This window comes from Pelophylax lessonae (assembly GCF_965119305.1).
Source record: "Pelophylax lessonae genome assembly, chromosome: 11".
NCBI lineage: Eukaryota > Metazoa > Chordata > Amphibia > Anura > Ranidae > Pelophylax > Pelophylax lessonae.
In genome coordinates this window covers 122,082,450-122,095,312 of record NC_138778.1, presented here as the reverse complement: position 1 = coordinate 122,095,312, position 12,863 = coordinate 122,082,450, and the positions used below count along the sequence as shown (strand labels likewise).

At 51.9% G+C, this 12,863-nt stretch overlaps 1 protein-coding gene across 1 annotated transcript; it reads right to left on the bottom strand.

Moving 5' to 3' along the window:
* Positions 1-2,522: 2,522 nt before the first annotated feature.
* Positions 2,523-12,595, bottom strand: LOC309567409 (uncharacterized protein; the record flags this gene model as incomplete). The annotated part of the gene is made up of 3 exons (XM_082272809.1): positions 2,523-2,542; positions 4,830-5,371; positions 12,588-12,595. 3 exons carry the CDS (start codon positions 12,593-12,595, stop codon positions 2,523-2,525), a joined length of 570 nt encoding a protein of 189 aa, XP_082128935.1.
* Positions 12,596-12,863: the final 268 nt, after the last annotated feature.

Below are 12,863 nucleotides of genomic sequence, written 5' to 3'. Positions count from 1 at the left end.
GCCTTCCTGGGGGAGGCCTCTATTGACATGATCCGTCTTTTGGCCCGTTTGATGCTATCTTCTGTCACCGCCAAACGGGCGCTTTGGCTTCGGCCTTGGGTAGCTGATGCTGCTTCAAAACAAATATGGTGTCGGATACCATTTGAGGGATCTTCCCTTTTTGGCAATAAATTGGAGAGTGCCATCTCTAAGGCCACTGGCGGTAGGTCGGGGTTCCTCCCTCAGGACAGGTGCCAAAGTAACTTCAAGAGAGCTCCTCCTAGGAAGCAAAGCGCTGGCCGTTCCAGAGACGCACGCAGCTACAAGCCAGGCAAAAGCTATAATAGAGGATGGAAGTCTAGACAGTCCTCCTTTCAGAAGCCATCCAAGAGTGATTTGTTTGGTGATTGGGAGGCCACTAAGTCGTTTTGAGGGTGGGTCCGCTCAGGCATGCCAGGTAGGGGCCCGTCTGTTCCACTTTCGGCATGTCTGGCGGCCTCAGTTCGAGACGCTTGGGTGGTCGACACAGTTTCGGTCGGTCACTCTTGGACTTTCAGTCGCACCCCGAGGCTCAGGTTTGTCCCAACCTCCATCCCTGCCTCAGAAGAAAAGAAACGGATTCTGTTCTCCTACATAGAGTCTCTGCTACTCCAAGGTGCAGCAATTCCCGTTCCAGACATCGAAAGGGGTCATGGAATCTACTCCCCTCTGTTTATGGTACGGAAGAAGAACGGCTCTTGGAGACCCGTCATAGACCTAACACATCTAAATCGGTATATTCTCAGAGAAAGGTTCAAGATGGAGTCTCTCCAAACAATCCAACTCTCAGTGCAGCCGAAAGACTGGCTGATATCTATAGACCTGAAAGACGCGTACTTTCATGTTCCCATCGCAGAAAACCTTCAGCGATTTCTTCGCTTCGCCATAGGAGAAAGTCACTTCCAGTTTGTTTGTCTTCCCTTTGGACTCTCCACGTCGCCTCGCACATTCTCAAAAGTCTTGCTGGCAGTAGTGGCATTGATCAGAGTGGAAGGCATCAGATTATATCATTACCTGGACGATCTGCTCCTCTTATCTCAGGACAAGTCGCAGCTCCTCAGACACAGAGACCGTGTCATCGAGGTCCTTCAAGAGTTCGGTTGGATCCTGAACCTCGAAAAAAGCCATCTGGTTCCCACCCAATCTCTCATCTTTCTGGGAGCTTTGTTCAACACAGAGAAGAATACTATTTCTCTTCCAGTGGAGAAAATTCCAGTGATCAGGGAGAGGATCTCTCTAGCCCTCTCCTCCTCTCATCTCACGGCTCGTCAATGTCTGAAAGTGATTGGGACTCTGGTAGCGACAGTTCCCATGGTAAAGTGGGCTCTCTGGAAGCTGAGACCATTCCAGAGAGGCTTTCTCCAGCAATGGCAGTCAGACGATCTGGCCCAACGGATTGCATTGACGGCAGTCATGAAGAGGTGTCTTCCATGGTGGTTGGTAAGAGAAAACCTTCTGAACTGTCATTCCATAGCCCCCATCTCCTGGATCACGGTGACATCGGATGCCAGCTCCACTGCCTATCCGAGACAGCACAGGGCAAGTGGGACTTCTCTACTGTCGGGATTGTCTCCAACATCCTAGAACACAGAGCAGCCTTCAAGGCGCTCCAGGCCTTTCAACATCTGATTCAGGGTGCGTCTGTAATCCTCAGATTAGACAACACTACAGCGGTGGCCTACGTAAAGAGGCAGGGCGGAACACGCAGTTTGTCTCTACTGCAGGAAGTGAAGCCAATAATGCTCTGGGCTCAGAGGTACCTAACCAACCTGTCAGCGGTGTATGTTCCGGGGATACAGAACCTGCAGGCAGATTTTCTTTCCCGAGTGACACTCGACAACAACGAGTGGTCCCTCAACATGGAAGTTTTCAAGTGGATTCAGTCCCTAGATTTTCTTCCGGAGGTCGACCTATTTGCAGCTCTAGGCAACAAGAAACTTGCAAAATACTACACAAGGTTCCCAAGACCCCCGAGCCATTTGGGTCGACGCTCTCACGGACCGTTGGAAGTTTCGCAGAGCCTACGCCTTCCCTCCAACTCCGATTATTCTCCAGTTCCTGTGGAGACTCAGGACGGAGGCGGTGGAGGTCTTAGCTGTGATCCCATATTGGCCCAACAGGCCATGGTTTCCCCTATTATCCCTGCTCAGTTACCAGACGCCTGTAACTCTACCTCTCAGGCCGGATCTTCTGTCACAAGGCCCTACCTTTCATCTGTGCCCAGCTCGACTACACCTCAAGGTGTGGTTCTTGAGAGGGGGAGATTGGAGGCATTAGGATGTCCGGAAGAAGCCATCCCTACCCTTTTGAGTGCTAGACGAAGCAGCACCAATAGGGTGTACGAAAGAATCTGGGCGAAGTTCTCCAGTTTTTTGTCTCCTAGAAGTGGTCCTGATGTGATTCCTACCATACAAGACGTTCTGGGGTTCCTACAATCAGGCCTAGACCTATCTCTAGATCTATCTTTATCTGTCAGTTCATTACGGGTCCAGGTGTCAGCAATCTCAGCCTTCACAGGAGTTTCCTGGGAAAAACATATGTCCCGTTCGGACTTAGGCTCGGTTTCCACTAGTGCGACTTGCGGTGCGACTTGACACATGTCAAGTCGCATGACAAGTCAAAACCCATTGTTTTCAATATGGACCGTTTCCACTGCTGCGACTCAAGACGCAGCGTCTTCAAAATTGCTTCTTGCACTACTTTGGGCCGACTTTAGTGCGATATGTCCCTCATAGAAGGTAATGTAAGTCGCAACGAAGTCGCAGTACACGGTTTTGAACGCGACTTCGTCTCGACTTCGTTGCGATTTGCACGGAAGTTTACAGTAAATTTTTTTTATTGTTATGTTCCGCCCCAAATCACATGATCTCTGCACCTCCCAAGAACATCACTTCCCATAGTTAGCAGAGGAGAGGAGAGTGTTATATACAGCAAGCATGCCAAGATCCAGGAAGAATAAAAGAACTTCTCATGATAATGAGGAGATTATACGTCTGGTCAGAGCTCGCCCCTCAATATACGACACCCGAGACCCCTTATATAAGGACCATGTGAGGAAGGAGAGAGCATGGCTGGAGATTGCAAGGATCTATTTTGAAAATTGGGACTGTCTTACAAGTACAGAACGGACTGAAAAATGTAAGTGTTTCATATATGCAATTTATCACATTGCTGCTTGCCCCCATATGTACAGTACAGTACCGTTATTTTCTTTTTTTCAGTGCACTCCTTACAAACCAGATGGAGAAGCATAAAGGACTGCTATAACCGCTATCTCAGAAAATTACGAGAAGCAAGGAGTGGTTCTGGGTCCTCCAGGATTGTCCCCTATGCGCATGCCCAGGAGCTGGAATTTTCAAGGCCGGTGTTGGAGATGCGAGAGTAAGTTGTCAGCATTTTTTTAGATACTGTAGTTGACATATAAAATATATTAATATTCCTAAAATTTGAAATGTATTCATTATATTTCAGAACCCAAGCAAGCTGGCAAGACTCCTCACTTGGTTCTGAACAGCAGGAGGGGTCACAGGAGGCGGCAGCGGAGGAGGAGGAGGAGGAGGGATGCCAAGACCCTGGTGACCCTGACCCTGATGGTGAGGAATCAGAGGGAGTAATATCAAGACCATTGTCCATTATTGATTCTCCTGCTGCGGTGGAGGCTGAACCAGGGCCTAGTACAGAACAAAGGCCTTCACGAAGATCTTCCTCAAGGTCTTCATCAAGGGCGAATCCTAGGGGTGGTAAACCCATGGAGGAGGTTCTGAAGGTGGTGAAGGAAATGAACGCACACATGAAGGAAAGCATGTGTGATGACACTGCTTTCATGACCGTGTTGTTGGGTATGTGCAAGCAGGTCCCCCCTGAGAAAAAGTATGCACTAAGGATGGCTCTCATGTCAACCGCCCAATCTTTTGTGGTTGGGGAGGCAAGCTCTACAGCATGTATGGAAACCCCCCCCCCCCCACCACACATATCCCCCCAATTACCAGTACCCACCACCACCACCACCACCACCACCACCACCAAGTTCACAGTATGGGCACCAAGTTAATCGCCCATACTACGATGAGTATGGCAACATGCCGAATATCTCCAGGCCCCGCATGTTGCACCCAATACCGCCCCCTATTGCCTCCACCCTTGGCACACCAAGACCTTACCAACCTGCTCCCATGCAGGTTACGCCTTTCCCGGAAAGGCAATACCGTCAGGGATCTGCAAGTGATTACCCAAGCCCATCTGGCCCATCAAATATTTCTCATTCTGGGTCCACTGAATCTCCAATTATATACCAGGAATTGTAATTTTTTTTGTTTTTGGTGTTGTTAACATTTTACCTGTTAATTTATTTTTTCATTGTTTTGGTGCTGGTATCTCCAAAACATTGGTGATGTTGTTATAAAAAGTTTATTTTTTTCTAAATTTTGAAAAAAAAAAAAAATAAAAAAAATTACCTTGTTACTCTACTCTGTGGTTTTTGTTTGGATTATTTTTGCTTCTATAGTACTGTCAATAATGTGTGTATGCTATATAATTATATCTACAGTAGAAAACAGCAAAACAGAAGGTTAAGCAATGTATTTTTATTATAGCTAGAACTGGAACAATATGCAGACTTTGGTTATAATTGCACAGAAATATAAGGAAAACATAACAGAATTTTATTCAAAATTGGACTGTGTTGGAACGTGTGATACATTATGAAATAGCGTCCAGCTGCCAGGGGACAGAACCAGCAGCAGACATGAAAAAGGATGTGAATCCCTCACGCACAGTAGCACCATTGCTTGTGCCCCTACTGGCACTCAAACTTGCACCCTCCATGTCATTCATGCCACAATCTTCATGATTGTACCCATCACGAAGTGCAACATAGTTGTGAAGAACACATGCTGCTTTGACTGCACATATTGCATTATCCATTTTTAAATTGATAGATGTGTGCAGGAACCTCCACTTGTTAGCTAAAATTCCAAAGGCGCATTCAACAACTCGTCTTGCCCTGGTTAAGCGGTAGTTGAAAACTCTTTTTTCCACAGTCAGAGACCGATTTGAATAGGGCCTTAAGAGATGATGACTGAGAGCGAAAGCCTCATCTCCAACAAAAACAAATGGCTGTGGTGGTCCGTTTGTCCCTGGTAGTGGACAGTCCGGTGGCAGCTGAAGTCCATCTTCCCTCAACATTCTTCCGAATGTGGATCTCGCAAATATGCTCGAGTCTGAGCTGCTTCCATACGAACCTATGTCTACATAGCTAAAACAGTATTTGGCATCAGCCACTGCTAGTAAGACAAAAGAAAAGTATTTTTTGTAGTTGAAGAATTTACTTCCACTGCCAATGGGCTTCAATATTCTAATGTGTTTTCCGTCAATTGCACCAACACAATTTGGAAAATTGCAGTGGTCCCAGAAATATTCTGCTATCTTGCACCAGTCTTCTGTAGTGGGTTTCTTCAGGACCAAATCCTTAAGAACATTCCAGATGGCTCTGCAGGTATCATGGATAATATAGCTGGCAGTAGTTTTGCCAACCAAGAACTCATAATGTAAACTTGTAAAGGTATGTCCAGTTGCCAGGTACCTAAAAATAAAAAAATAATGTTAGAATGATGCATAAACTGGCTTGGACGAAGGTACCTGAGGAAATGAAGGAAGAAGATAGGCAGGAGAAAGACACTGTTGAAAAAAACATGGCAAACATAATCACAACCACTACTACATATATGTTACATGATAATTACATGATAATGTGTCTCTCCAAATGCCTCAGGAGGTAAGTAGGTTGGAAAATTTACCTCAATGTGATAATCAGTCTTTCTATGGGCGGAATACTCCTTCTGAATCTAGTGTTTTGTCTCTCTAGATGTGTGGAGAGCAGAGCCAACAATTCATCAAAACTGTAAAAAAAAAACATATATGGCATTTATCAACATTATCCATGTAAAAAATAACATACATAGAGACATATTTGTTAAAGAGTTGACATGAACATATGTTCTGACCTTTTAATTGACATCCGTGTGTAATTAAAGAATTTGTCTTCATGAGCACGGAGGTCATGATAAAGGATCCTGAACTGGCCTCTCTCTTCCCTTTGGGAGATGACAGGATTGATCCAGAAGCGATGCCTTCTCCTTCTCCTGTCCTCTTCTTCCTCATCAATAACAGCTGCTACAGCAGCCATAATTACTGCTGCTCCAACATACTGCATAGCCAACATGTTTCCTGCAACATACACTACTATTCCAAAACAGGAAATGACATCACTTGCAGGAAAAGGAATTACATCACTAGCAGGAAAAGGAATCTTTTATGTGCAAGTCGCATACATCAAAGTCGCAACAAGTCGTAGCCGCAACAAGTCGTTGTAAATTCGTACACAAGTCGCGCGTTTATCAAAGTACAAAGTCGCTATTGAAGACGCGCGACTTTGAAGTCGCACTAGTGGAAACCCAGCCTTAAGCAGACAGAGAGGCCCGGAGCAGGAGCGGAGCAATAGCATAGGGCCAGCATGACTAGGTGGACAGGGGAGTGGAAGGGGTTAAGTTAGGAAACAAGTTAGACAGTGGCGTCATGGGGGGGAGCCTAAGTTGTTTAGGTTAGCTTCAGGGGGAGGTGGGGCTGGCAGGCAGGAAGAGGTGGGATCTGCTGGGGGGGGCACCAAAATCCCCTCACTCGGCAGAAGAAGCGTCCCAGGGTGAGGTAGTGTCCCCCTTGCCTCCCTCCCTCCGCGCCTGGTGCCCTCCTGGTGTCTGCCCCTGCTGTACCTGGCTTTCCCTCCCTTCCCCTGGGCTGCACATCGGGCTCTCTGGCTGTCGCCCCGCTCCCCCCCCCCTCGGAGGCGGCGGCGCTGCTGCTGCGCTGCCTCTCACCTCTCACTCCTTCCTCCCCCCTCCCCCCGCAGGCTGTACTAGCGCCCGCTCTTCCTCCATGCAGGGTGTTCTTTTCTGCACAAGTGCAGCGGTGGACTCTGTCTCCCGCCCCCCCCCCCCGCAGGCTATACCCGCGCCCGCTCTCCCTCCACGTGTGGGGTTCACAGGTTCACTAGTGTGTGGCGGTGTACTGGGCTCCCTTCCCGGCCGGCCCGCTCTTCCTCCCTGTAGGTTACTGTACATCCACCGCGTGGTGTGTGGCGGTGTGCATCCACCGCATGGTGTGCCCCCCCTCCCTCCCTCCACAAGCAGGCTTACCTCCCGGCTGCACGGCTCCTCTCCCTCCTGCTGTGTCATGCTGACATCCAGCTAGCCCACGCAGCTTCATCCCCCCCCCTGCTTTCGGCTAGCCTTCTCCTCCACATTCTCCCCCGCACCTGCCTGCTGTCCCCTGCTTCTCCCCACTAGGATGGCCGAGCTGGACGGCTTGCTCTCCCACCTCCGCACCGCGGCCGCAGTTCATGGGGCGGCCTGGGTTCAGGCTCAGGTCGAGGCGGTGCTGGGCGAACGGAGCCCGGCCGCGTCGGCGGGGGGGCGGGACTCCACTCGCGCTCGGAGAACCAGGCCTCCGGAGCGTTTCTCCCCGGACTCCCCCCCCCCCCCGTGCTGTGAAATCTCTTAGGAGCCCCAATCGGGACCCCACTGCTTCGGCCGGCGGCGCGGCTGGGAGGAATCCTCGGCAGCAGCGGAGCTCAGGGGGTGGGAGGGGTAGGCGTGCCTCAGTTTCCCCTCCCCCTCCCCCTGGGCGGCAGTCGGGCAGGAATGCGGACTCCTCTCCTGAGGTTATCGGTGTTGGGGAGGAGTCTCGGCGAGGGAGGAGCAGTAATGAGGCTGCCAGCCCTCCGATGCCTTGGCCAGCAGCCCCCATAGGTGCCCGAGACCCTCTAGGCCCGGGGGGTTCAGATCAGTGGAGGGGCACAGGTCGTGCCACAGCGGGCGCTCCAGGCTCGGGGGGTGCTGCCGGAACATCATCTGGAGGCGGGACCGGTGTGCGGGGAGCCGCAGGACGACCACACGGTTCGCGGGCATCCGGGGGCAGGCCCCCTACACGGCCCTCCGCGGAGGCATCTCCACCTGCGATGGATCGGTTTAGAAGGCGAGCTGTCGGGTTCGGACGAGGAGGCGACTTTGAGCGGCCCAGCTGAGAAGGCTTCCGGAGCAGTGGCTGCCGGGACCACCCCTGGGCAGCCCGGTGAGTGTGAGACTTCTGTGTCTGTCTGTGATTCTTTACGTGAACTGTTGGGTTTAGGTGGGGGCGGCGCGTCGGGGTCGCGGTTGCCCACTAGGGTGGGGGGGTTAGCTGTCCAGTTGGCGGGTGGTATGCCTGCTGCTGTGGGGTCGGATGGGGCGTTAGTTTCCTTGCTGTCTGGTCTGCGGGAGCTGGTCGGGCGCTTCGACACGCAGGGGGGTGCTAGCCCCTCGCCAGCGGCGGTGTGGGTCCCGCCCGCTTCTGGGGGGGTGACGGCGGGGCTTGTGCCAGCACCTGGGGTCCAGGGGGTGGTTGGCGTGCAGGCTGTGGCGGTCGAGCCGTCGCCTGAGGCCGCTTCCACATCGGTGGGGGACGCGGCAGGGGGGTCGGAAAAGGTGGCTGTGCTTGGGGACAGTGCTAAGAAGGGGGACACGGTCCGGTTGGATGACTCGGCGCGGTGCGAAGTCTATGTTTGCTTCGAGGGACCGTTGGGTGCGCATCTGAAGGCAGAGGTCAGGGAGAAGATTGTCAAGGGTGAGTACGTGGAAATCTTTACTCTTTTGCCGCTGGAGAAATTTAACTTGGATAGGATCAAGCCAGAGGAGAAGAAGAAGGAGGATGAGGCGAAGCGGCGGTATCGGTTAATCCCCCGCACTTTCGCGAACTGGTTGCAGGCGTTCGCGATTCTAGCTAGTGTGATTGGGGAGAAGAACCCCGAACATTGTTCGGCTCTCTTCTGTTACTTGGATGCTATTGGTGAGGCTTACAGGGTGTATGGGGGTACGGCGTGGCTGCGGTATAATGAGCAGTTCCGTCAGCAGAAGGCCATTCGACAGTCGCTGCGTTGGGACCACAAGGACATTAGCCTCTGGATGCGGCTTATGTCGTCTGCGCGGGCTCCCCAGCAGTTTTTCCAGGGGGGGCGGCGGTTCTTCTACTCCGGGCAGTCAGTCACAAAGCGGCGGGGTTGCTGTTGGCAATTCAACGAGGGTCCCTGTAAGTTCGGGGGGTCCTGTCGCTACAAGCACGAATGCTCGGGTTGCAGGGGTGCCCATCCGTTGTCTCGCTGTTTCAAACGGGGTAAGGGACGCTCCGGGAAGCAAAGGAGGTGGCGTTGGGTCGTATGGGTGGCCCGTTTCCCGCTCCTCCATTGCCTAATTTGGTGGTTTCTCCGCTGGGTGTGGTGCCCAAAAAGGAGGTCAATAAGTTTCGCCTCATTCACCATCTCTCTTTCCCAAAGGGGGGGTCGGTGAATGACACGATTGATTTGGCAGCCTGCACGGTGGCTTATACGCCTTTCGATGCGGCTGTGTTTTGGGTTCGGCGCTATGGGTGGGGGGCACTCATGGCCAAGGCTGATAATGAAGCCGCCTTTAGGCTGATTCCGGTTCATCCGGATAGTTTTGACCTGTTGGGTTGTCGGTGGCAGGGGGCTTATTATGTAGACCGCTGCCTCCCTATGGGTTGTTCTATTTCTTGCGCATTGTTTGAAACGTTCAGCTCTTTTGTGGAGTGGGTGGTACAGGACGTGTCTGGGAAGAATTCCCTCATTCATTATTTGGATGATTTCCTTTGCGTGGGTCCGCCTTCCTCCAACGTGTGTGCCGTGCTTCTTGCTACGTTGCAGCACATGGCGGTTCAGTTTGGGATTCCGCTTGCGCCGGAAAAAACGGAGGGCCCTACCACGATGCTTAGCTTCTTGGGCATTGTGGTGTATTCCGACGTTATGGAATGTCGCTTGCCGGAGGACAAGCTTTCGGCTCTCAAGTCGGAGATTCGGGCTGTCTTGGGCCTTCACAAAATCCAGCTTCGCTGCTTGCAGTCGTTGTTGGGCAAGCTGAACTTTGCGTGCCGGATTTTGCCAATGGGTCGGATTTTTTGTAGGAGGCTGTCGGCGGCCACGGCGGGAGTAACATCCCCTGCGCACTTTATCCACCTCAACAAGGACTATAGGGAGGACCTGCGACTGTGGCACAGTTTCTTGGTCGACTACAATGGGAGGGCTTTGTGGATGTCGGGGCCAGTCAGCAATTTTGACCTGGAGCTGTACACGGACACGGCGGGTTCCACTGGTTATGGGGCTTTCTGTCGGGGGCGGTGGAGCGCGGCGCCTTGGCCTGCGTCATGGTCGGAGGCAGGTCTCCTTCGGAACATGGTACTTTTGGAACTGTTTCCGGTGGTGCTCGCCATGGAGATTTGGGGGGACACATTCCGGGATTTGAGGGTTCGTCTGCACTGCGACAACATGGCAGTGGTACAGGTGATTAACCACTCCTCGGCTTCCTCGCAGCCGGTGGTTCGGCTGCTGCGACAATTGGTGTTGTGTTGCCTTAAATTGAATGTTTTTCTTTATGCTGTGCCCATTCCGGGGGTGGTTAACACGATAGCTGACGCCTTGTCTCGTTTTCAGTGGGACCGGTTTTGAGAGCTGGCGCCGGAGGCGGAGCAACAAGGGGTCCCGTGTCCCGATTGGCTGTGGGAGATTGCCTTGGGGTCCTCGCTGGCTGGATCCAACGGTCTGTAAGTGAGGCTACGTGGTCAGCATATTCCAAAGTATGGCTCGAGTGGAGGGAGGTGCTGCGTTTGGCGGAGCTGGATAGTGGGGATCTGGAGGTTCGGTGGGTGGTTCTTTACTTTCTGGCGCAACAGTTTGAGAAGGGTGGGTCGGCGTCTGCCGTGGCTCCCAAGTTGGCCGGCCTGGCCTTCTTGTTTAAGTTGCAGGGTAGTTACGATTTTACAAAGGACTTCGTTGTTCGGCAAGCTCTGAAGGGGTATGGGCGGGCCCATCGCCGTAAGGACGGTAGGCGCCCTGTATCCTTTCCCCTCTTGCTGGATATTTCCGCTGCATTGGGTACGCTGTGTTTTTCTGCTTATGAGGTCCTCCTTTTTCGGGCAGAGTTCTGCCTGGTGTTTTTTGGGGCCTTTCGGATTGGGGAATTGATGAGCCCCTCTAAGGGTGTTTCAGGGGGCCTGTTGGCGCAGGATGTGTCCTGCCGGGGGGGAGGAAGTTCGCATTTTGCTCAAAACGGATCAGTTGGGTAGAGGCGTTTGCCATGCCGGCATCGCCTTTGTGCCCGGTGGGTGCTGCTCGGGCATTTTTGGCCGTACGGCCGCAGGTGGGTGGCTCATTTTTAGTGCATGCTGATGGGGCTTCCTTGTCCAGATATCAATTCATCGGGTTGTTCCGTAAGTGTTTGAGTGTCTTGGGTTTGGATGCGAAATGCTATGCCTCACACTCCTTCCGCATTGGGGCGGCCACGGAGGCCGCCCGACAGGGGTTGGATGAGGATGCGGTTAAGCGCATTGGTAGGTGGGATTCGAAGAGGTTTTCGTTGTATGTTCGTCCTCATCTGTTGTGATTGTCGTTGGGGATTTGGTATGTGCGTCTGTGTATGTACGAGGAACCTGCGGGGGGTTTGCTGTTATTTTGCCTTTTGTTTTGTTTCTTTCAGGTGAACCGTGCCTCGTCTGGATATTGGGACACTCCTATGTGTTTTGGGGTGCCAGGCGAGCAGATGTCTGTCCCGGTGGTAGACAGCTAGGTTTCACCAGACAGGAAGCCTGCGTCCGCTGGCTGGGGGGGCCAAGTATGATGTGGAGCAGAGTGGTGCCTGAGGTCTACAAATTTGCTCGGTGGGACAGACATCCGGATGTGCTGGTGCTTCATGTGGGGGGTAATGATCTGGCGGTTAGATCCATGCGGGAACTTATACGGGACATAAAATTGGATTTCCTGCGTCTCCGTGTGTCCTTCCCAGACCTGATCATCGTCTGGTCTGACATAGTCGCCCGTACTTCCTGGCGTTTGGCCAGGTCGGTGGAGCGTGTCAACAGGGCCCGCATAAAAGTTAACAAGGCGGTGGGAAAATTTGTTTGTCGCAATGGAGGCGTGGTCGTAAGGCATCTGGAGTTGGAGGTTGAGACCTGGAGGTACTTGCGGGGCGATGGGGTGCACCTAAATGCTGTGGGGACTGACCTGTGGGCTCTGGGGTTGCAGGACGGTATGCAGCGGGCGTTGGGGGTGTGTAGGGGCACTCAAGGGTAAGGCTTCACCCTTGGCGTGCGGTGGCGTCTTTTTGTTGGTCTTTGCTGGCAGGTGCAAGAACCTTTAAGTCAAGGTAATGGTTCGGGACGCACTGGTGGTAGGTTCCCTCTGGTGCGTTCCAGTTGAGGTCAGTTTGACTGGAAGGAAACATGGGTACACTGCAGGTAGAGTGTTGTCTCAAAGCTGGAGTTTTACGGCTGGAGGCCTAGTATGTTTAAGTAGGCCCGCAGTGTAGTATTTATCTGAACATTAAAATGGGGGGCCTCAAAGACCAACAAAAGCTTTAACTGTTTTTTGACGTTACTGTTTTAAGGAATGTTTTTTTCCTTTATGTTAATTTATGTTAATTTAATTTGAAATTGGTTAATAAAAGGGCTGCTATGGCCAATTTTATTCCACTCACTGTGTCATCTCGATTATTGGGATAAGGTAAAGGTGAAAGGGTGCAAGTGGGTGGTGGGTTGGCCGTTCAGCCAGGTTTATAGTGACATCTGTTCTACGCTAGTCATGTGATTGTCTATTGTTGTGACTTAGATGATGATGATCAGATCACATTTTATGACCAATTTATGCAGAAATCCATATCATTCCAAAGGGTTCACATACTTTTTCTTGCAGCTGTAGACATGGATGCCTTAAAAGAATACTTTCCGACCAGGGCAGAGAATCTGTGAATCAA